Source organism: Onychostoma macrolepis, chromosome 10 (genome assembly GCF_012432095.1).
Source record: "Onychostoma macrolepis isolate SWU-2019 chromosome 10, ASM1243209v1, whole genome shotgun sequence".
NCBI lineage: Eukaryota > Metazoa > Chordata > Actinopteri > Cypriniformes > Cyprinidae > Onychostoma > Onychostoma macrolepis.
In genome coordinates, this window is record NC_081164.1 from 24142388 (window position 1) to 24166469 (window position 24082).

Sequence of the window (24082 nt, forward strand, 5' to 3'; positions counted from 1 at the left end):
CTCTACATGGGAATTTAAGGGTTGACAATCAGAAAAATGACAATAAAAATATATTCAGGCTTCTTTCATTCTTTATTTGAACAAAACACATTGAACAAACAGAATCTGAATAAAACAAACCTGTGCGTTGTTCTAACAGACCACAAAGACTCATTTATAACTGTCTGGAAACATTTCAAAATTACTCACATATACATTTCTGTTTTTTTAATATAAAATGCTACAATATGAACTCAGAATCTATGTTTGGAATATATGTTTTAATTGTAATACAACAAATTTAATCCAACTGAATTTACTAGATACACTGTTTTTCTAACTATAATTGAATTTATTTGTGCTTTTGTCTCACTAGGTTCTATGAAATCCATATTTAATATCATACAGTTCAAATATATTTATACAATATGATAATAAAATCATAAACTAAGTTTAAACCTCTTCCACTTCTTATTTTAGTCTTTCCAGGTCTTCTCTGAATAGAGCTGAATCTGGTGAATCTCAAGTGTTTGTGTGTATGAGCTCAGCCGTTCACGCTGGCACAGCTCGCCTAGATCTAACTGAAGGATCTTGAGTCAAATCCAAGGTCTGAATGACTCACGCGCAATATGGTCAATGTGGGTTTGGAAACGTGCGTCACTCGCTGCGTTGGTAAAGTACGTAAAAATATCATACATCTGTGAGCCTGGTGTGTTTGGGAAAGCGCCAGTGATGCTGTGTTTGTATCTCATCGTGGTTTGTGTGTTTGATCAGCTGGATGCTTCGGGTTCAGGTAAGGGATGTCAGTCTGCCCGGATCCAGGTCCGAGTCGCCAGGGGTGCAGGAATAAGGGTGATGCTCCTACTCAAACACGAATAAGAAAGAAAAATATAAAGATGAGTTTAAAGTTCAGTCATTTGCTCATGGAACAGCATCCCTTTGGGTCTCAGTACTCACAGTTAGGCGGAGGGGTCAGAATTAGGAGGGTTTGGACAACAAGACGGACTCATTGGCTTCAGAGGAATCTTCACTGATGGGAGGGAGTCTTTGGGACACTTTGACTGGGAGAAGACGACACCAGTGTAACAGATATAACATGCATGCAGGTACACTACTGTGTTTTTATTTATTTACTTATAAAAATTAATACTTTTACTCAGCAAGGAGACATTAAATTAAATTGATCAAAAGTGACTTTAAAAACATTTATAATTTTACTAAAGATTTCCATTTCAAATAAATGCTGTTCATCAAAGAATCCTGAATTTTTTTTAAAATTTAAAATTAAAAAAATAAATAAATATATATATATATTTTGGCATTTTTCTTTATTATGATAGGACAGTTATTAGACAGTAAGCGAAGTGGGATGAGATTGGGAAAGGTCTGTGAGCCGGGACTCGAATTCGGGACTTATTTAATTATATACATACAAACACACCCACACTTTAAATTTTAATATATTTTTATAATTTATAAGTACATAAAAATATAAAGATTATTATTATTATTTTTTTTTAACATTTTTATTATTTGATAATAATTATTTATATAATCAAATGTATAAAATATGTATATTTAAATGTGTATATATCTTTAATCAATATATTTTAATAATAAATAGATAAAAATATAAATGAAGTTTTAAAATAAAAGAATTATGTATATATATATATATATATATATATATATATATATATATATATACATTTTTGATGTATACATTTTTGTCATTAATAAAATGTTAACATTTATAATAGAATATAAAACATAATAGAAAAAGTTATTTTAAATTAAAATAATATTTCACAATATTACTTTTATTTATTTATTTATTTTTTAAATGTATTTTTGATCAAATAAATGCAGCCTTGGTGAGCATAAGAGACATTAAAAAGCCTTAGTGACTTTTGAACAGTAGTGTATGTTTTGTAAGAGTAAGTACCCAGGGTCCAAAATTAACTTTAGTTGGTTGATTCTCACAAAAAACTTTGATTTAATGTGCTTACATTAGATGAAAAATTAGAGATGTTGCAATTTAAATCATGCAATTCCTACTACCAGCCAACTGGAACGATTTAATTTATCCAAGGCCAATTGTTAATTTTGGACTCTGAATAAACAAACGTTTCATGCAAACACATCATTCAGCGCTGCACAAATGACCACATATTACACACAGAGACATTTCAACCAAGATGACAACAACTATGGTCATTAGGAGGGACACATGAGTAGTAGTAAGTGTTATACAGTGCCTTTTCAGCAACACTGTGGAATTAAAAGAGAAAATATTAAAGATTAAATCACAACCCACTCTGTGTTCATGAGTGTATTAGTAATCTAACCTCACCTCACCTCACACATCTGATGCTGGTTGTTCTTACCTCTTCATCACTGTTGTTGTGTTCCTCCGACTTTCCGGCTTTCTTCTTCTCTTTCTTTTTCTTCTCATCCTCCTTCTTCTTCTTGTCCTTGTCGGGCAGGATGTCGTCCAGCCAGGCCAGATCATGCTGCGAGAAGATCAGGTCCATCATCTTCCTCACGACCAGCAGGCCCAGAATCTGACAGAGGAACCGGTCACATGACAATAGGGCAGGAGAACGGCATCCAAATGCAAAAAATCCAGATCATATTTTATCCCACAATTAATAAAAACAAACCGTATATATGAAATTAAATACTTGGCCTAAAGAAACTAAAGCCTATTTTAGGATCTTTTAAATGGTTTGTCACTATGACATTATTTGAATGAAAATTAAGCAATTTTTCAGAAGAAAAATAAAATGCGTGCAACATACTACTATTCTGGAAAACTCCAGGTCATATTTTGTCACAAAATAAAATAAAAAATAAAATAATAATAATAAAAAAGTCATAGATAAAATAAATCCTATTTTAAGACATGGTATGTTATTTATTTATTGTTGCACTGTTTTGGCATTATTTCCATGAAAACAGCAAATTTCAACAACATTTTGAAATATTTTGAATAATGAAAATAAAGCTTATTTTAAGGGCTATTAAGATGTAAAATAGTACAATTATATTTTGCATACGTGAAAGTAAAATCTATTTTAAGATTTTTTTGCAGTATGACATTATTTTCATGGAAATTAATTATATTTTCAACATTTATTTTTTTTCTTTAGATTCTGGGGTGAAGTATGACCTATAAAACCAGCACTCGCACCATGACAGGGAAAATGATGGCGGCCACAGTGGACTTGAGGATCCAGAGGACGGCCAAACAGGTGATCTGCACCAGAGTGAAGAGGTGCACGCGCCGCAGCGGTACGTGACGCAGGAACACGAAATCTGGCTGGTGCTTGGCTGGCATGAGGAACAGCTTCATCCTCTCCCAAAACTGAACAAAACAGGGAAACGCTGGTGAAATCTACTGAAGGAGTAGCTCACCCAAAAATAAAAACTTGCTGAAAATGTACTCACTCTCAGGCCATACAAGATGTAGATTAGTTTGTTTCTTCATCAGAACAGATTTGGAGAAATTTAGCATTTCATCGCTTGCTCACCAGTGAATGGGTGCCGTCAGAATGAGAGTCCAAACAGCTGATAAAAACATCACAAGAATCCACACCACTCCAGTCCATCAATTAACATCTTGTGAAGTGAAAAGTAAAAAACAAATCCACAGTTAAGATATTTTAAATTTAAACCATTTCTTATGGTCAAAATATGAGTCCATAATCCATAATAAAGAAATGGTCCTCTCACATCAAAATCCATCAATATCAATCCAAAACAGAACTGGATTCACTTGTAAACAATGCTTGATCTGTATATTTCTCTCTTTTTTCACTGGGTAAAGTAATATTATGGATAGAGGATGATGGATTTGTTTCTTGCAAACACACAGCTTTATTGATGGACTGGAGTGGTGTGGATTATTGTGATGTTTTTATCAGCTGTTTGGACTCTCATTCTGACGGCACCCATTCACTGCAGAGGATCCATTGGTGAGCAAGTGACGTAATCCTACATTTCTCCAAATCTGTTCTGATGAAGAAACAAGCTCATCTACATCTTGTATGGCCTGAGGATGAGTACATTTTCAGTAAATCTTCATTTTTGGATGAACTATTAAATCTGAACTACAGAGTTACAGAGCCACCATGTACCTGAATGCCATGGAGAGATGCAACGCCCATGTACAGGAAAACACCATACAGCACAGGCATAGGGATGTACTGCGCAGAAATACACACAGTTATTATACAGCACTAAGAATACAAGTGAGCATGATTTTATTCAAGTGAGGTAAGACCGTTTTGATTACCTGCAGTATTGGTGCAAGGAAGACAGAGACTCCGGTGAGGACGAACACCAGTATGCCCGTGAGTCTCTGTTCCCTGCAACAAACACAAACATAATGCTCCTCACAACTACACGACAAAATACTTGTGCTAAATTCGACACAAGAAGTCTGGTTATGACTTACCGCACACCAAGAAACTGTGGCTGCTCGCCAGGAGCGCTGGACTCGCTCTCCATCTTCAGAGAGTCGATGTGGGCGATGGAAATGACTGTGGCTGCTACGTACCACGGCAAACCCATGAAGGAGCAGACGGCCATGAGGATGCCCACCCAGAACAGGTCCAGGTGATAACCACAACCTTTCTGCTCAGGTAAAATGGGAAGAAGGCATTTAGCAATGCTACATGCAACAACACTACTGTCAATGGACATATTAAATATTCAAAACTCAATATTATGGTGCTGCAGTATTGTAAATTGGTCAATGAGGAGTTTCTTTACAGTAGCTAAGGTGTTCTGAGTGGGTGATAACCCATGATAATTTTGTATTATTTATATACAATTATAGCATTTCTAAAAAAAATTATATTTTCATGTTATGTTAGTTTAAGGTTTAGTAATTCTGTTATGTGCTTTTGTCATTTTTATCATTTTCCTCTTCATATTTCTATTTAGGTGTAGCTTATTTTAATTTTGAAATAAAAATGTTATTAATTTAATTTGAATTTATTATTTAATTTATTTAGTAATTTTAGTACTCCAGCGTTAAACTTTTGCATAGAGAAAACAAAGCCTATTAATTAAAAAAAAAAAATTTTTTACATTTTTTTTTATCATTTTGCAGTATGGCATAATTTTCATGAAAATTGAGACTATTTCCACCATTTTAATGTTTTTCAGAATAATAATATTTAACATTTAAAAAATAAAGCTTATTGTAGGACCACTGAGATGTCATATAAAATAAAATAATTTTGCATAGAAACAACAAAACCTGTTTAAGATTTATTGGATTATTTTGCAGTATTTCAGAATAAAAATATTTAGCATATAAAAATAAAATAAGATATTTAGCATATCACTGTAAAAAAAAAAAAGTTAAACGAACTCAAAAGTTTAAGGCAACCAGCTTCAGCAGATTTTTTAGTTTTAGAGATTTTTGAGTTCTCTCAACTTTTAAGTTGTATACACTTAAAACAACAAGTTGAGAAAACTCAAAAATCTGCTGAAGCTGGTTGCCTTAAACTTTTAAATTTGCTCAACTTTTTAAAATTTTTTACAGTGTAGAAGATGAAGCAAATGAAGTTGTAAAATATCATTTTAGTTATAGTTTTGCCAGGGGGTTTTGGGTGCTTGCTGAGATGTGAAAATAAGAGCTGCTAGTAAGTTTCAAAAGTGACGTTCAGCACCTTCAGTTTGTTTTCTTTTCTGTTGACGATGACAGCCGTGATCTGCTGATCCATGAAGATGAGGATGGTGACCAGCAGAGCAGGTACAAAACTGGCCACGCACATCCACCACGGGTTCTTCCCAAAGGGCATAACAATCCAGCCGCGATCCGGCCGAGTCGGCTGCACAGACACAACAACACGGATGAAAGCGTAGCAGTAACCAGCGGATGTCACTGAAATCAAATGGTGTGTTTAGTAAAGCACAGTGCATTAATGTGATGTTATGTTAGTATATAATCATTGTGAAAAAGCTCAAGTAGATGCAGTCGGGAATTAAAGAAAGATACGAGCGTATCTGTAGCAAAACGTACCTTAAATTCGGTTGGCACAATCAGTTTAGGTGTTTTAAGCCCCATTAACATATCAAGACCAACAAATGTCATGATTGATGTGAAGATTGCAAAATCACTGATGAGCTTCCGAAGCTGCACATTTACAGAGGAAAAAAGAAAGATGAAGATGGAGAAAACTAAAACTAGAGAACATCAGAGGCTTTATAAGAGAAAAGGCCGGTCGATTTGAAAATGCAACAGTAACATATTTGATGCCTTCAAGTTGTTCTGGGAATTTGTTATGAATTTCATCAGACATAAATACATAATTATTTATTTTAAAATAAAATGTGATTTTTGTTTGTTGTTTGTTTTCAGGTGAAATTTTTTTTATTAATATTTAAATATTTAAATATTTAAATAATTAAATATTCATTTTATACTTGTATGGCCTCGTGTTCATATTTGAATTATTATACATAAAAATGAACTGAATTTAATGTATTTCATTTAAAATTATAATCATTTTTTTCTGTTGGTGTACATGTTGTACATGTACTATATTTTATGTCCTGTGAAAAACATATACGGCTTGAGAGGTGCTATACAAATTTCTGATTCAATATTTCATAATATTGCACTGAACAAAAATATTTATTATTAGCAAATATTATTAAATAATACCAATATTATATAAGTTTTAAATAAAATAAATACAAAATTTAAAGATCCACATTTACAATAAGAAACATACTTCAATACAAATACAAACATAATAAATACACATAATAAATATAAAATTTGGAAAGCCAAGGCTTATATAATAATAATAATAATAATAAATGTCATTGTTTTATTTAAAAATATATGATTATTTATTCAAAATAATTACTCAATTATTAAACATTATTATTATTATTAATTGTATTAAAAATAATAATTATTATTCATCATAAAAATATTTATATTACTAATTATTATTAGCAGTGGTTTAAATAAATATTATTAATCACTATTTGCAATCAGTTCAAGACTTAAAATGAATAATAATAATAATAATAATAATACCTCATTTTGAATTTTTTTATTTTTAATTTTTTAATTCTTGGAATAAAATGAAATGGTGAATCAAAGAAAATCCAGAATTTGCCACTTAATACAATCTTTTGGTGCCACTCGTGCGCTTTTCTGTTATACACAACGATGACTTGAAAGCAGCATTTCATTCAAATATAACCAGGATAAAAAGGCAAGTTTTTGGTATAACAAAGACAGAGACACATGCTGGACCTTTATCTGGGTGGGCACATGCAGTTTGGGAGTGTCCAAGGACATCACATAATCCAGAGCACAGAAGACCAGGATGGATACAATTATGGAAAAATCTGCCATCAAGGTGCGACACTTGGAGAAAAACAAGAAACAACCAGAAGACGTTGGGGGACAGCGGTAAATACAATACAGACCGGGAGAAGGAACGCCGTTGTTGATATGCAAGGGAAATACACAGTTTTCCAACCTTTGTGGGGAAGTAACGGCTGGCCTTGAATTTCTTGAGCGAGATGGTCATGGAGTAAGTGCCGAAAAACAAAATGAAAGATAGCATGGCCAGATCAGGGACGTATTTGCAGGATTTGCCCACCAGGGAACCACCGAACCTCAAGCACTCTTTCTTACTCAACTGATTCCAGTCCAGAGCAGAGAAGTTGAACTGAGCGGAGGAGTGAGATCGTGTGTGGACAAAGACAACAAGAGACAGAAAAGTTATAGTGATACTTGTTTTGAAGAAAGCCTGATGTTAAACACAGTCTTATGACAGCTGCAGCTCACCATAGAGTAATCAGAGATGTTTTCTATGCCTAATGGAGAGGAAGCGTTGAGAACCAATGGAGACGCTACAACAGAAGATAAACAAGCACTAATAGTGTTTTTATGCTTACTGACAAGAAAAACTGTCATTCCCAAAATAAGATATCAAGAACGTCTTATACAGATGTCCACAAGGTAGTAGCCGATACTTACTCCAGTCAGCAGCCAAATTGAGTATGGGCGACAAAAACAAATATGATACACATAAGTTGCAGTGGTCAGATGTAACAAACCAACACGTCATCCAAAAACCAAAAACTTACATTTTTCTTACATTTCTGAGTAAAACCAAATATTTAACAGGAAATATTTTAAGATGGTTCTTGATTTGATCTGGATTGTGAACAGAGGCTGAATGCAGGAATGCAGTCATATGTGGAGATTTAAAAAAAAAAAGACTAATTGTAGTCATTTTATTTGACCAAAGTTATTAATTTTTAGAAACTAAAAGAATTACTAATTAATTCAAATGAATTAGTAAGACTAGAAAATAATGACTCAATTTAAAGGATATTCTCATCAAAAGACAAAAATTATGGCAGAAATGGTGCAAAGATTATGATCATCAATAATAATAATAATAATAATTTTCTTCTTCATAATTTTTGACTTTTAATAAAAATATAATTTAAATTCAGTCAATATTTTGTGTCATATTGTAGTCATCTGTGGAGATTAAAAATTAAACAGCTACAGTCAATTTAATCGACTAATATTATTAAATATTAATATGACAAAATATTATAGAATATAAAGGATCTTTTCATCAAAGGCACAAATATGACAAAATACCCTGAAAACTTATTATTATTTTTATTTAAAATGTTATTATTTATAATTATATTATAAAAATATGTTTTATCAATAATAATAAATATAATTATTAATGATAATATTAATAATAATAATTATCATAGTTACATTTAATGATTTACATTTAATTACATTTGAAAAAAACATTGTTTAATAATAACAAATGTTATTATTATGAATAATAAAAACATAATAAAATAATGAAAACAAAGCTTGCAATAGCATGCACTGATGTTTCGTTTACAAAAAGACAAAGCAAATAGAAAGTATTACAGAAAGTAAAATGATACAAATTAAGAAAGTAATCAGGGTCAGACTTGACGTAATCCCACCAAGCCTGTCTGAGGGTGAGGTTTTCTGGGTGAAGGGTTCAGACTCACCTTGATCAGGAGCCTGGCAGTCACACCTGTAGCTGGTGATGTAATCTGGCTTGAAGTCTCGATTGATGGGGTAATAATTGAAGATACTCATCATTTTCTTAAGGGCGTCAGAGATGAAGATGAAGGAGATGAGGCTGGAGAAGCCCTCCTCGGTGAAGCGCGTCATGTACTTGATGATGTAGCTGGCGTCTGTGGCCACCAGGATCAGACACTGGAGACAGGAGTGCAGGCCGATCCAGAGCCGGATCTCCATGTAGTCTATGTCATTGTTTCTGAACACAGACGACAATGAAGAATCAAACTCAACGCAACACCGCTGACTCACTTAATTCAATGCATTTTTTTTTTTTTACATGCATTTTGACTTCACTAAATCACAGATGTCCTGCTCACATGCTGAATTCATACAGCAGCTTTTCAAAGATCAGTATCGGTCCCGTAGAGCTGAGGATGATGAGGGGCTGACCGCCGAAGAAGCAGAAGACTGCGCCGGCCAAAGCCGTGCCCAGAAAGCTTTCCATCACACCCTGGAAGTCAAATAAATGAAAGGACATGCAGACAGAAAACTGTAACTGAAAGGAGGAAAAAACACTGCAAAAAGGCTTATCTTACTTAGTATTTTTGTCTTGTTTCTAGTCAAAATATGTAAATATTCTTAAATTAAGATATATTTACTAGATATGTAAAATGACATAAGATAATTTGTCTTATTTCCAGGGGAAAAAAACTAAATTAAGTGCATTTTGCTTAAAATAATGAGCAATTTTTCTTGTTTTAAGAATATTTCACTTACTCTGGCAGATAATTTTACCCGTTTTTTTAAATTTTCCCTGGAAATAAGACAAATTATCTTATGTCACTTTGCTTATCTAGTAAATGCATCTTAATTTAAGAATTTTTACATATTTTGACTAGAAACAAGACAAAAATACTAAGTAAGATAAGCCTTTTTGCAGTGAAGCAAATAAAGGAACAGAAATAAATTTTGAACACTTTTCAAATTTCAAAAGCTTGTCAATAAATCAAATGAATATTTTTTATTTAAATTTATTAAAAGACATTTTAGGAAGACTGCTTATTGTGGACACCCATTGCTGCCACAAAAGAAAAAAGATTGTGCTTTGGTAAACCATAAATAATATATCATTATTATGATATATTATGGCAATTATGACATAAAAAGTCAAAATTATGAGATACCAAGTCATATTGATTGAGATTGAGATAAAAAGATGATGGCATCAAAATTATGACAAAATATTGAAATTATGAAATAAGTCAAAATGACAAGTTATTATGATCTAAATAAAGTCTAAATTATGACACAGCAAGTGATGATTATGATAAAATGTTGATAGTATAACAATTTTTGTCTTATGACTTTTGATCTCATAAATTTGCCCTTTTATCTTTTTAGTTTTGTCTTATGTCATAATTTCGACTTTTTGTGTCATTATTATGATTTTGTTTTATATATATATATGTGGCAAAATTGGGCTTCCATATGTTTCTGTCTCAGAGTAAAAAAAAAAAAATTTTAACTTTATATGTCACAATATGATTTTTTTTTCAAACAACTGCAACTTTAGTTCCCATAGTTCTCTTAATTTTATTTCCTTATGTAAAAAAATTTTTTCACAATATTTTTACATTTTTACTCCGAAATGATATAAAACAATAATAGAGCAGTATATTGGCCAGGCCAGTTAACTCCTTCATTTTTAGCTGTTTTGAGCATTATGCTGAATACAACTAAATACTGGTATTATATCAGCTCATTAAATATCCACACCGCTCCTGCAAAACATTAGTGGATACAAGGTAAATTACTTGGTAGTTGTCGGTTGCGTCCCCCAGCAGTCCTCCAAAGGTGATTGCATTGGTGATGCAGCCCAGGTAAATGAAGAGCACCGCAGAGACGGACTGGATGTGGAAGCCATCATAGAAGTCACTGAGAATCCAGGGCACCTTACGCTTGATGTCCAGCCACAGTCCTCCACAAAATCTACACAAACAGAAAGAGTCTCAGACATTGTGTACATCAAATCTAATCTCTATAACCAGAAGTTGAGCAGGTCCAGCTACCGGCCAGTGAATTTCAGCTCCTCTCCAAGTTCATGTGGAGCTGGCATTGCCTCGTCTTCTGCAGACGCCGCACCTCCGCCTGCGTTCCCATTTGGCTGCCCCAGCTCATTCAGAGAGAAAACAGACTTCCTGCAAAAACAAACAGAATAACTTGTGCTACCTGCTACGTCATTTAAAAGGCAATATTTGATATGACTGAATCAATATTAAATCATATTTTTTACTTGGATAAAGCCAGTTAATTTAGATGCTACCACAGGAAGTACATGTTATTACAAAATATTTTTCACAGTGTATTTTTAATGATGCAGCATATAAGCATATCTATTATTTTGATACATATACTGAAGTTCAAAAGTTTGGGGCTCAGACCCTTCTTCTCACCAAGGCTGCATTTATTTGATCAAAAATACAGTAAAAACTGTAATATTCTGAAATATTATTACAGTTTAAAATAATGAATGTATTATTTGAATATATGTTAAAATGTAATTTATTTCTATCAGCATCATTACTCCAGTCTTCAGAGTCACGTGATCCTTCAGAAAGCATTCAAGAAACATTTCTGATAACTATCAGCTGTGCTTCTCAATATTGTTTTGGAAACCATGATACATTTTTCAGGATTCTTTGATGAATTGAAAGTTCAGAAGAACAGCATTATTGTTTATTAAATCTTTTCTAACATTATAAATGCCTTTATATTTGAAATATCTACTGACTACCATTCAGTCTTTTGAATGGTAGTGTAGATTTGTGATTTAGTACCTCATCTCTGCTGAAGGCAGTTTCTTCGGGGGTTCGATGCGGATCTTGGGATCCCATTCTCCAGGAGGAAGAACTATCACCTCATCCAAAAACTCATCAATCCCAGCAATCAAGTCCTCACGATCTCTGGCTTTATAGGCCACGTCACTGAACAGCTACAGACACAGAGAGATCTGATAACAAATACTGCGATGATGCTTCATTTCAAGGTTGAGAACTGCTGATATTTTCTCTTACGTCATCAACCATGAGTGTAGCCATGGCCCGACCGATCTCATTGTAGGATTTGGTTTTGCCATTGGGACCGAGCAGCACAAAGAGAAACCTGGAAAATTCACCCAGTATTTATTCAAAAATTCAGGCAAATATGCATTTACAATGCGTTCTTTCTCTTTCTGTAAAATGAATCAAAAATATTGATGATATCACCTCTTAAATTATAAATACCTCTTCGCTCGGACCACACTGCAAAAATATTTGGACTTGTTTTCCAGTAAAAATAGATATCCAAAAATAAATGATTGCAATATATTTGCAATACAGTGCATGCAAGTGCATTTCCACCACATACAAAATTAGGATATAACAATTTGAAATAAGATAAAAAGTCATGATTATGAAATAAAAAGTCAAATTATTATAAAGTCACAAAATCAACTTTTTATGTTTTCATTTTGACTTTTTCCATTCTGCGTGATTTTTTATTTCCTTATGTGGTGGAAATGGGCTTAGAAAACACTTTTACTGAAAAACAAGCCAAATGACCTAAAATTCATAATTATGATGAAAGAAAGTTAATATTACATCAAGTGACTTTTTTTGTCATAATTGCGACATTTTAATCTCATAGTTATGATTTAGTAAATTATAATTTTTTTTTTATTTTTTATTAACGACGTTTCGGTCGCATGACCTCCATCAGGAATTTTTTCAAACATAATTATGACAATTTCTGACATAATTTTGACTTTTTGTTGTCATTGTCATGATTATGATTTACCAAATGTGACCCTGGAGCACAAAACCAGTCTTAAGTCGCTGGGGTATATTTGTAGCAATAGCCAAAAATACATTGTATGGGTCAAAATTATTGTACATTAAATCATTAGGATATTAAGTAAAGAAGTTCCAATGAAGATATTTTGTAAATTTCCTACCGTAAATATATCAAAACTTAATTTTTGATTAGTAATATGCATTGCCAAGAACTTCATTTGGACAACTTTAAAGGCGATTTTCTCAATATTTTGACTTTTTTGCACCCTCAGATTTTCAAATAGTTGTATCTCGGTCAAATATTATCATATCTTAACAAACCATTCATCAATGGAAAGCCTATTTATTCAGCTTTCAGATGATGCATAAATCTCAATTTCATAAAAATTGACCCTTATGACTGGTTTTGTGGTCCAGGGTCACAAATCATGTGACAAAATTGGCTTCCATAGGCTTAGAAACTTTTTCTGGAAAATAAGACAAATGATCTATCAATCTGGTAACACTTCATTTTGATAGCCCACTTACTATCTACTAAATATAAGTAAGACATAACTACAAGCCACTTTGCAACTACATGTCAACTACCAGTCATCACATTATTTGTAGACGGCCTGCTGAATTTCTGCTATCTATTTAAACAGCCAATAAACATATGCGATCTGTTGTGGGAGGATCACCTTGTTGGCACAGGGACTTCAGTAAGGCCCCCTAGTGTTGCGGCTTGAGCCAGACGAACGAAGGCCACAAACGGCTTGTCTAAAAAATCCACCTCTCCAATCAACACATTAGACGCCTCGGCATCTCTGGGGATCTTCTTCATGAACTTATTCTTCAGCTGGTGGGTGGAATAACAATACAGTTAGGGATCACGGATGAGTGGGTTTAATTAGTCCATATGGTCTGAAGCGCTGAGATGCGTAGGTCACGAAATTTCCATGTTGGAAAGAGTTTGTGTTCACACAACATGATACCAGTATCAATATGAGCTCTATTATCAATGTCTGATGTGCCTGCATGTGATGGAAATGGGAAGCGGCTCATTTTTTCCAATAGCAGATCAATAATGTTATGCAATCACAGCGGGAAGACCGAGCAGGCAAACGCACACACATGAACCAATGAAAACAGCCGTTTGGCAACGGTGGCCTCAAAGAACACGTGGATGTGGAATGGTCTGTGCTTATGGGCAAAATCAGCTTTTAATCTTTTAATGCCACTTCCAGAGTCAATTCACTTTCTGCAATGAATAAACAAGCTCCTTTCTCATGTCCCGACCCTGTTTTGCCTGCTGTTATAAATGTACTATATGTACATCAAATCTGTAGGTTCCACCGCTCTATTAGAATAAACCTAAAAGTATTTGGACACTCAAGTCTCACTTAAAAGTTGAACTTCTATCTTTTTTTTAGCTTTTCTCAGAACTAATTTCACATTCTTATAATGACTTAACTACCTGGACCAAGGTGATTTTTACTGGAAGCATGACGTCAATTCCCCTATAACTAAGTTAATTCAAAGTGACTTGCATGAAAAATGTGCTTGTGCTGTCTTTTTTTGTAAATAGTTGCCACATGATATTTTGTTCATGCAATGACAATCCATTCACTTTTAAAGGTCCTTTTTGGGGCATTGCATTAACACATCAATTAATCAAACTACTTCCTTTTAAATGCATGCACAAATGTATTTGTATATTAATCAAATTCTATAAATTAACTAGTGATATTTTTGCACATGAAATCTGCATGCATTTGACACCCCATAATTCCCGGGACCCTTGATTTTCAATCTCAGCATGCTGCTCGAGGGCATAAATGAAGCCTGTCGAGGGCAGTGACCACATGAAAGTGAGCCGCGGGTGTCACTTTAAGCAGAAACCTCATTAAAGTGGACTCAGAATTGACCCACTTTGAAGTCTAGCGAGCTGAGAGCAGCGGCACCAACAACCCTCCTCACACAAACACCGAAGCCCCGCAATCGCCTCAAAATACTTTGGCAAAAATAAGAGCTTTATTGTGCATTTCAGATTTTGCTTTTCATTTTTGCACCACATTAAAATAAAGGAAAACACTGCAAAATGATAAACGACTGCTGGCTGCATTTGAGTGACTTATATGGCATATTACCCTGCATAAATTATGAGATGTATGTGTATCAAATCTGCCACATAAACGCACATACATAAGACACGACCCCAGATGTAGTGTTCTTGCTTACTCTGCGCTAATGAATCAATTCATTTTCTGTGTATTTCAATGTGTTCATGAGAAAAAATAACACAATGTTAGGAATACTAATGGAAAAATGTCGTACCTGGTCGGTGCTGGGTGTGACGGAAATATCATTCATACTGCGGCACTGAGAAGGATCTGAAAAGCACAAATGAAACACTTTGATGATTATTAATTTAATCAGTGTTGTTACTGTTAACTAAAACTAACACTAGTAAAAAAACAACAAAATATAAAGTAAATGTTAAAAAAAATACTTAAAACTAAAATAAAACTGAAGTACCAAAATGACTAATTACTAATGGAAATGAAAATAAATTAAATCTAAATAGAAATATTTCAAAACTAATAAAAAGCACATTACCAAATAAAATAAAATAAAATAAAAAAACTTATGACAGAATATAAATAATTCTAAAATAACACAAAATTAAATACATTATTATGATGTAATTTCTGTGTTGATGTGATTTAACTGTCAAAGGCAAAGCCAAATAAAGCAACAAATTAATCACAAATTATGCAGCAGATTCAGATGGTAACAGCATGCTACTTTGATATATACCATGTAATTTTATGACTACAATATTCATGTGCCACACATCGTTAACTTCTAAATGTCACATTTGCTTGAGAAGTTTTGCTTAGAATGGCTCTTTTATGCAATCATGTTTTTTAAAAGATACTTTTATATACTTATACATTTTAGTAACTCTTTCTTTAGAGATAAGAAAAAAAGATGTTGTTTTTCTGTCCTCAAGTACCCAGAGTACAGAAACAAATCATAACAAACAAGAATGAAAAACTAAAGTCAAGACCTTTCTAATAATCTCTAATCCTCAGAACAATGGCAGAAATGCACTGCTGCATACTTGCAGAAATTGCTCTCCTTCTTGTGCAACTACAAGCAGTTAGTGTGTGAATGATGCTATGTGAGGTTAAAGGGTGTTCACACTGACAGCAATTTGCATGTTCAATGAGATTTGGTGATTTAAAGCAACAAAACTTGAATGCTTCTTAGAAAATCCAGAGATCTGGAAGTAGTTGTAGATAAATCTATGTAAGGGGGAAGAAACAGAAGGCCAGACTCACGCAGTTTGCTGAGGCCGCCGCTCTGACGAGCTCGCAGGTCCTCAGTGGAGCGATGGAAACCCGACCCAGAGCGAGGACTCGGGCTCGGACTGCGGTCTGATGCAGACCCGAGATCAGACACAGAGAAAGACACGATCAAGATGGCAGAAGACAGGCAAAAGAATAAAGTGGAAATGCAAGAAAAAGAAGTTCATAAGAAATGATTTGAAAAGACAAGTGTCAGAAAAAGACAGGGAATTCTGGGAAACAGCACTGACTCTGGGACAGGTCACACAGGAGACACTCACTCGACGGGCTGGATTTTCCGATGTCCGCCAGCGAGCGGTGGATCGGCTTCTTGGTCTGGTGACGGTGCTTCCGCAAGAGGACAAAACTGATCTTCTCACGGATCTCCGGAGCTATAAGACCCTCCTGCACCTGCTTTTCAATAATGTCATCTGTGAAAGGCAGAAAAACACAGACAAAGGATTAAAGTTCATATTTAAATAACACAGGGGAGTCTCAAAGAAAAAAGAAAAATCAGCAATGAGAGTGTATGGAGCATATGGAAGCACAGATGTTTCTCCTGAGGAAAAAGGTCTCAGTAATCTCATGTCTACTCTACTTTTCCTCAACAGTGATCAGAGATCTCAACAATGTCCCAAACTGTGCTCAGATTAGCAAAATCTAAATATGAACTAAAACATTTCCCATCAAATTCTTGCAAGATCATTTGGTCTGAGCTGCTTTGTATTTTAACTGCGTAGAGTGTATTTCTGTGCTCTTACTGTATTTTCTTCTATATTTCTTTTCGTAAATCATATGAGAAACACAACACAAAGTTGAGACTTTAATTAAACGGAACCCCATGAAACGAGCTTTAAAAGAGCAATGGCTGAGCAAAATAATTTTGACTAATGTATGCTATAATTTTTTAATAGGTACAAATAAATACGTATTTTGAAAAGTATCTTTTTTTTTTTTATTTGGATGGAAAACGAGTGGAATTCTGCAGATAGTACCTGGACTCCTATTAGTAGCTAGAAGCATAATCAAAAGTACAGTTCAAAAGTTTGCATATGCTTACCAAGGCTGCATTTATGTAATCGAAATTGCAGTGAAAACAGTAATAATGTAAAATTTTAAATAACTGTTTTCTATTAAAATATATTTTAAAACACAACTTATTTCTGTGATGCAAAGCTGAATTTTCAGCATCATTCAGTGTCACATGATCCTTCAGAAATCATTCTAATATTCTGATTTGCTGCTTAAGAAACATTTCCTGTTATTATCAGTGTTGAAAACAATTTGTTGCTTCATATTTTTGTGGATACTTATTTTTTCTTTGATGAATAGAAAGTTCAAATTAAAAGCATTTATATGAAACAGAGATCACTTGTAACATTATAAATGTCTTTACTGCCACTTTAGATCAATTTAACACAGGCTTGCTGAATAAACATTATATTCTTTCCAATAAAAACCCTTTGAACGGTAGTGTATATTTATAAAATGGAATACTAATAAGCAGAATTTTGGAACTTTGTGAATGATGGGTGTTCAAACTCAAGTTCTGTAGTCTTGTGATTTAACTCGGGTCTGTTCTTTGGTGTTTATGTAGTGTTTTCTGGGTAGACGGTGTACTGACCCACTATCTGCGGCAGTGAATACCCCTCCAGGTCCAGCAGGATGCAGCCCGTCTGCAGGCAGGTGCGCAGCTCGAACAGACTGTGCAGAGACAGCGTGGACACATGTGGTTTGCTCCACCTCTCGCCACCCTCCTCCACCTTCTCCTCAAACTTAACCCACCTGAGGAAACACACAGAAGATGCAACTTTACAAATGCTACCTTGACAATTTTCCTTCCCACATACCCACATGGATGAAATGTTTCTGGGTTTTAAATGTGTAAATGGCTTGGAATCATTGCAACAACCAATAAATCTCCTTATAAAGTGACACTTTACAATAAGGTTGCATTAGTTAATGCATTAAGTAACAATGAGCGATACATTTGCTACAGTATTCATTAATATTTGCTAATGTAAGTTAATAAAATACAGCTGCTCATCGTCAATTCATGTTACCTCGGGTCCATTAAATAATATGAACAGATTTTAATAATGAACAACTAGATTTGAATCATGTATAAGTAAATGTAGAACCGTAGAATTTGAACTAAGATTAATAAATGCTTTATGAGTTATAATAATCTAATATTATGATATTGTTGGCAATATGATGAATTGCTTTTGCTCCTCTTTTGTAAGTTGTTTTGGATAAAATGTAAAAGTAATAAATAAATTCTGAAAGTCATTGAGATCAACTTTAAGGCACAAACCTTAAACTGGATGAATCAGTCAAATTAAAATTTTTCATAATTTAGATAAGTGAGTGTGTGTGTGTGTGTGTCACCTGGCAGACTCTTTCCACTCCATCTCTCCACCCTCATGCTGCAGTGTGTCCATCTCAGTGAAGAGGGTGGGTGTGGGCTCATCTTCCTCTCTGAGGATGTGACGTAGTCTCTCTGCAGCAGGGGACACTGTCACACACACACACACACACACACACACACACACACAAAAGCAAAGCTTAAGGTACTTTGATAAAATGCAAAGTCATGCATTTAGTACATATATGTAGCATGTGAGCAAAGCAACTAAGCAAAACAAGCGTCAGTGCACATGCTTCAATATAGAGTCTTGTGGGTGAGGGAAGTTTGAATCTTGCTTGCAACCATTCCTGATTCGACCATTGTTTTTTTGTTGTAGATCTATTTTAGTATCATTGAGATACAATAGTAGTTTTTATTTATATTTACAATTTTATTTATTTTTTATTTTCCATTTTCATTATAATTTTAGTTTACTTGTTTAGTTTTCATAATTTTCATAGTTTTTTTGGATTGTCTATATAGATTTTTATTAATTTAAGTTTAGCTATTTTACAAACCAAATTCCGGAAATGTTGGGGCGTTTTTTAAATTTAAATAAAATGAAAACTAAAAGAATTTCAAATCACATGAGCCAATATTTTATTCACAATAGAACAGAAAACATAACAAATGTTAAAACTGAGAAATTTTACAATTTTATGCACAAAATGAGCTAATTTCAAATTTGATGCCTGTTACAGGTCTCAAAATAGTTGGGACGGGGGTATGTTTACCATGGTGTAGCATCTCCTCTTCTTTTCAAAACAGTTTGAAGACGTCTGGGCATCGAGGTTATGAGTTTCTGGAGTTTTGGTGTTGGAATTTGGTCCCATTCTTGCCTGATACAGGTTTCCAGCTGCTGAAGAGTTCGTGGTCGTCTTTGATGTATTTTCCATTTAATGATGCGCCAAATGGTGAAAGATCTGGACTGCAGGCAGGCCAATTCAGCACCCGGACTCTTCTACTACGAAGCCATGCTGTTGCAATAGCTGCAGTATGTGGTTTTGGATTGTCCTGCTGAAATACACAAGGCCTTCCCTGAAATAGATGTCGTCTGGAGGGGAGCATATGTTGCTCTAAAACCTTTATATACCTTTCAGCATTCGTAGTGCCTTCCAAAACATGCAAGCTGCCCATACCGTATGCACTTATGCACCCCCATACCATCAGAGATGCTGGCTTTTGAACTGAACGCTGATAACACGCTGGAAGTTCTCCCTCTTCTTTAGCCCGGAGGACACGGTGTCCGTGATTTCCAACAAGAATGTCAAATTTGGACTCGTCTGACCATAGAACACTTTTCCACTTTGAAATAGTCCATTTTAAATGAGCCTTGGCCCACAGGACACGACGGCGCTTCTGGACCATGTTCACATGTGGCTTCCTTTTTGCATGATAGAGCTTTAGTTGGCAGCTGCAGATGGCACGGTGGATTGTGTTTACCGACAGTGGTTTCTGGAAGTATTCCTGGGCCCATTTAGTAATGTCAATGACAGAATCATGTCGATGAGTGATGCAGTGTCGTCTGAGGGCCTGAAGACCACGGGCATCCAACAAAGGTCTTCGGCCTTGTCCCTTACGCACAGAGATTTCTCCAGTTTCTCTGAATCTTTTGATGATGTTATGCACTGTAGATGATGAGATTCGCAATGCCTTTGCAATTTGACGTTGAGGAACGTTGTTTTTAAAGTATTCCACAATCTTTTACGCACTCTTTCACAGATTGGAGAGCCTCTGCCCATCTTTATTTCTGAGAGACTCTGCCTCTCTAAGACATCCCTTTTATAGCTAATCATGTTACAGACCTGATGTCAATTAACTTAATTAGTTGCTAGATGTTCTCCCAGCTGAATCTTTTCAAAATGTCTTACTTTTTCAGCCCTTTGTTGCCCCCATGCCAACTTTTTTGAGACCTGTAGCAGGCATCAAATTTGAAATGAGCTCATTTAGTGGATTAAAGTGTAAAATTTCTCCATTTAAACATTTGTTATGTTCTCTATGTTCTGTTGTGTATAAAATATTGGCTCATGTGATTTGAAAGTCTTTTAGTTTTCATTTTATTCAAATTTATTGTATGAAGTTAAACTAAACAGAAATTTAAAATGTTTCCTTGGCAACTAGCTGAAATAAAATAAGATCTAAAATACATTTTTGTAACTTTTTTTGGAAATGTAAAAGAAACTGTAATATAATTTCAGGATTTTTCAAGATGGTTTTATATAAATGAATAAACTGATCATAAATGTCTTTTCCTTTTTATATCTTTGCTGAATAAATTTGCTTGCTTTTTGATCGTGTATGTTTGCATGGTGTCAGGGTGTTGCTAAGGTGTTGAGGGTGGCTTCTAGGTAAGGCTTGGGCTTTCAATATAAAAATGTATTTGAAATGTGAAATGTGAAAATCATGTAACTTTGAAAAGAAACTGTAGATGCTTTTATCCAGCAAGCAACACTGCAAGCATGAAGAAGTAAGCAAATAAACATTGTGTCCAGGCAAAAGGGGTCAATAACAGCCTGTAGCTCAACACCTCCTAATTGTAAAAATGAGTTTGATTCTTTGCATTAAGCAGAAGCCTATTGGCCTGTATGACATATAAGTCTGGGTGTTATGTTTTGCCTTCGGCTCAGTCTGAATTGACCCTGCGCTGACCCGCTTGAAATGAAATCTGAATATGACAGAGCAGGACTATTACGATGCGCGGCTCCCGAGGCCATCAACAATTCCATCATCGTTCTTAGCCAAACATGCATGTAATCAGAACGAGAATTTGATTTCAAAAGCCTGAGCTTTCAGATCTGAGAGTGCACCGAATTCAGCTCGAGTTGAGTCATGCATCAGCCGATGACATAAACGTATAAAGTCAGAATAAAATCAATGATATTGTTTAAAGATAAGTATCTTAACAATCTTCCTTTGAAGGTAAATATGCATAAATCTCTTCATAAATCACGCCGATATCTGAAAGCATATCAAAAGAATTTGTTCGGTAGATTAATTTAGAACAACCATGTGACAATGGCTTACTCTAATCTGATGCATGATGCCAGAATCAATATCTAATGTCAACAGACCTGTAGTGATTTAATCAAATATATCGACTCTATATCTTAGGTAAAGTCAAATTACATAAACTCCAGCGTGGGCTATTAAAACCTGTTCTCAATCTTATGTCATGTGCATCAAATCTGATGTGGTGCAAGTCGGTGCTTGTGAGCCCATGCAGACAATCTTGTTGTGACCTTCCTCTCGATCTCTGGCTTTTCCTCGGGATTATTAGCACGTGGGTGTTTTTCTCCATGTAATCCTTCTAATCCTGAAGTAACAATCACAAATACGTGTGGTTGTAGAATGCCAATGCAGAGTAGAGTACAATGCACCGGATTATTTATAGCTCACGCACTTGAATCACTTTGGTTAGTCAATTAAACTTTGATGGAGTCACTATTAGAAGTTGGTTGTTGATATCATATTATTAATTATCAACATAATCATTTCTTTAGTTACAGACCTTCAAAAATGCACTGAATAGAGGAAACGTGAGTTATCACTTAAAAATGAACACTGCTGATCTTATTTTTAAATCCGGAGATTTTTACTTCTTCAGAAAAAAAAAAAACCTGATTTTGATTTTGATGTTTCACAATTTAAATTATTGCATTTAATGCAAAATCATGATAATATGAACATTTAAACAAGGGTTGATGAAAATTATTATTGGAAGTTGTAGAATCAGGCCTGACTGATCTCAGAAATTTGCCTTCACATCCAGCAGCAATGGGTGAACTCATTAAACCTGATGTGTGACACATTTTGAATATCACAATAATAGGAAAAAAGTAAATATTAAGAAGAATAAATTCTATCATGCTTTGAAAATAGGCCTATTTTAGGACCATTAAATTTTTTTTTTGCATTGTGTCATTATTATAACATTTAAGGATATCTTTCCTCAAATTATTATAATGCAAATGTTATACTTCAGACTTTGTCTGTAATTGGCATTATTCTCAAATATATATATATATTTTTTTTTGTTGTTGTTGTTGTATAGATTTTCTTAATATAGTGAATTTTGGGGGTAAATGTGATTAAATGTCATGGACAATTAAGTTTATTTAGGAATTGTGTCATTATTTTTATGACAATTGATAACATTTTCCCTCAAGTTCTCATTAATGTAATGCAGATATTTTACTTCAAAATTTTCTAATTATTCAAATTTTTTGTGTTGTTATAAAGATTTTTTAAATATATAACAATTAACAAATTATTGTTACACGATTATTTATTTTTAAAAAACAGAAATAAAAAAAATCCACAAAAAGGAAGTACAATTAATGCTATCCTGATATAGTTTACCTTTATTTATTTATTTATTTTGCATGACAGAAAAGTGAACTTTGTCGGTAAATATGTCCAAATGTCATGAAAATAATGTCACAATGCAAAATATCTCATGTCATTAAACTAATAATCATCAACCAAACTTGTGACTTCAGTGATGGTTGATCAGCAGAAAACTGGCCGATAGATTAATAGACTCAGCAAAATCATGACTAGCAGTGTCAAACTCCAAGCCAAATGTGCTCTGACCACAATTCCAGAAAGAAACTCTCCAGGACAAAGCTAATAAGAAGAACTGGCAGCAATAGTAAGGCAATAAGGCGATAATGATGTCTGTGACTGTACCTGTGCATCTGCTCAGTTGAGTGCTCTGAGAGCCCAGACTGGACGTCAACGACTGTATCGAGTCCTGAATACTAAAGGACCCCGTCGACCTACGCTGTTCCTGCTCCATCCTTCAGAAAAGTCCAGCGTTTAATGTTTCATTGACGGAAAAAGATCTAATACACTTCTGAAATGTTCACTTGCACTTCCTTGATGAACCCGTTAACTGAGCTCGTCCCTCATTGTAGATGACCTTTCCTATGAGCGAATCCTCTTGTTCTTGAACCTTTCTTCTCAGCAATGTTGCTTTTTTTCCTGAAAACTAAAGCAGGGCAAAGTGCCACACGCATGAAAGGCCCAACAAGTGTTTTTCTCCTCCTCCAGCTTTGCTGATCCCTCCCTTTCTCGCTCTCTCTCTTCAGAATTTAAGTCTGAAACCTCAATTCAATAATTTGCAAAGATGCACATTATTTTAAAATAAACCTAACGCAGTAACTGTATCAGGGCTATTTAAAACTAAAACCATAAAAAGCATGTTTGTTACTTCAAATAAAATAGAGGCTAAATGTGAATTGAAATAAATAAAATATACAAAACATTCATTTCTCTTTTTTTTTGAGTTGCCATGAAAAGCAACATTTCCCATTTACTAAAATAAAAACTAAAACGGAAATAAAAATGAATCCAAATGATATAAACTTATTTTTGTTTAAACATTTTTTAATACTTTTTGGGGATTTTATCCAAGCCTTTTTACACTTGTGGTGTTCCAGGTTAAAAATGA

General features: G+C 34.2%; 1 protein-coding gene across 2 annotated transcripts; it reads right to left on the reverse strand.

Moving 5' to 3' along the window:
- Nucleotides 1-61: 61 nt before the first annotated feature.
- Nucleotides 62-23572, reverse strand: slc4a5b (solute carrier family 4 member 5b). 2 transcript variants are annotated; one of them, XM_058788653.1, is made up of 24 exons: nucleotides 23320-23572; nucleotides 18612-18738; nucleotides 17845-18005; nucleotides 16502-16651; nucleotides 16215-16310; nucleotides 15205-15260; nucleotides 13569-13726; nucleotides 12130-12217; nucleotides 11893-12047; nucleotides 11125-11253; nucleotides 10870-11044; nucleotides 9433-9566; nucleotides 9040-9311; nucleotides 7808-7872; nucleotides 7497-7688; nucleotides 7268-7381; nucleotides 5664-5825; nucleotides 4439-4617; nucleotides 4277-4349; nucleotides 4119-4187; nucleotides 3173-3346; nucleotides 2367-2543; nucleotides 937-1040; nucleotides 62-840 (listed from the first exon to the last, which is right to left on the reverse strand). In XM_058788653.1, the coding sequence occupies exons 1-23, from the start codon at nucleotides 23426-23428 to the stop codon at nucleotides 939-941; spliced, it is 3117 nt and encodes a 1038-aa protein (XP_058644636.1). In that variant the 5' UTR covers nucleotides 23429-23572; the 3' UTR covers nucleotides 62-840; nucleotides 937-938. The 2 variants fall into 2 exon arrangements, with proteins under 2 accessions (XP_058644636.1, XP_058644637.1); XM_058788654.1 differs by lacking the exon at nucleotides 16215-16310.
- Between the last annotated feature and the right edge of the window lie 510 nt (nucleotides 23573-24082).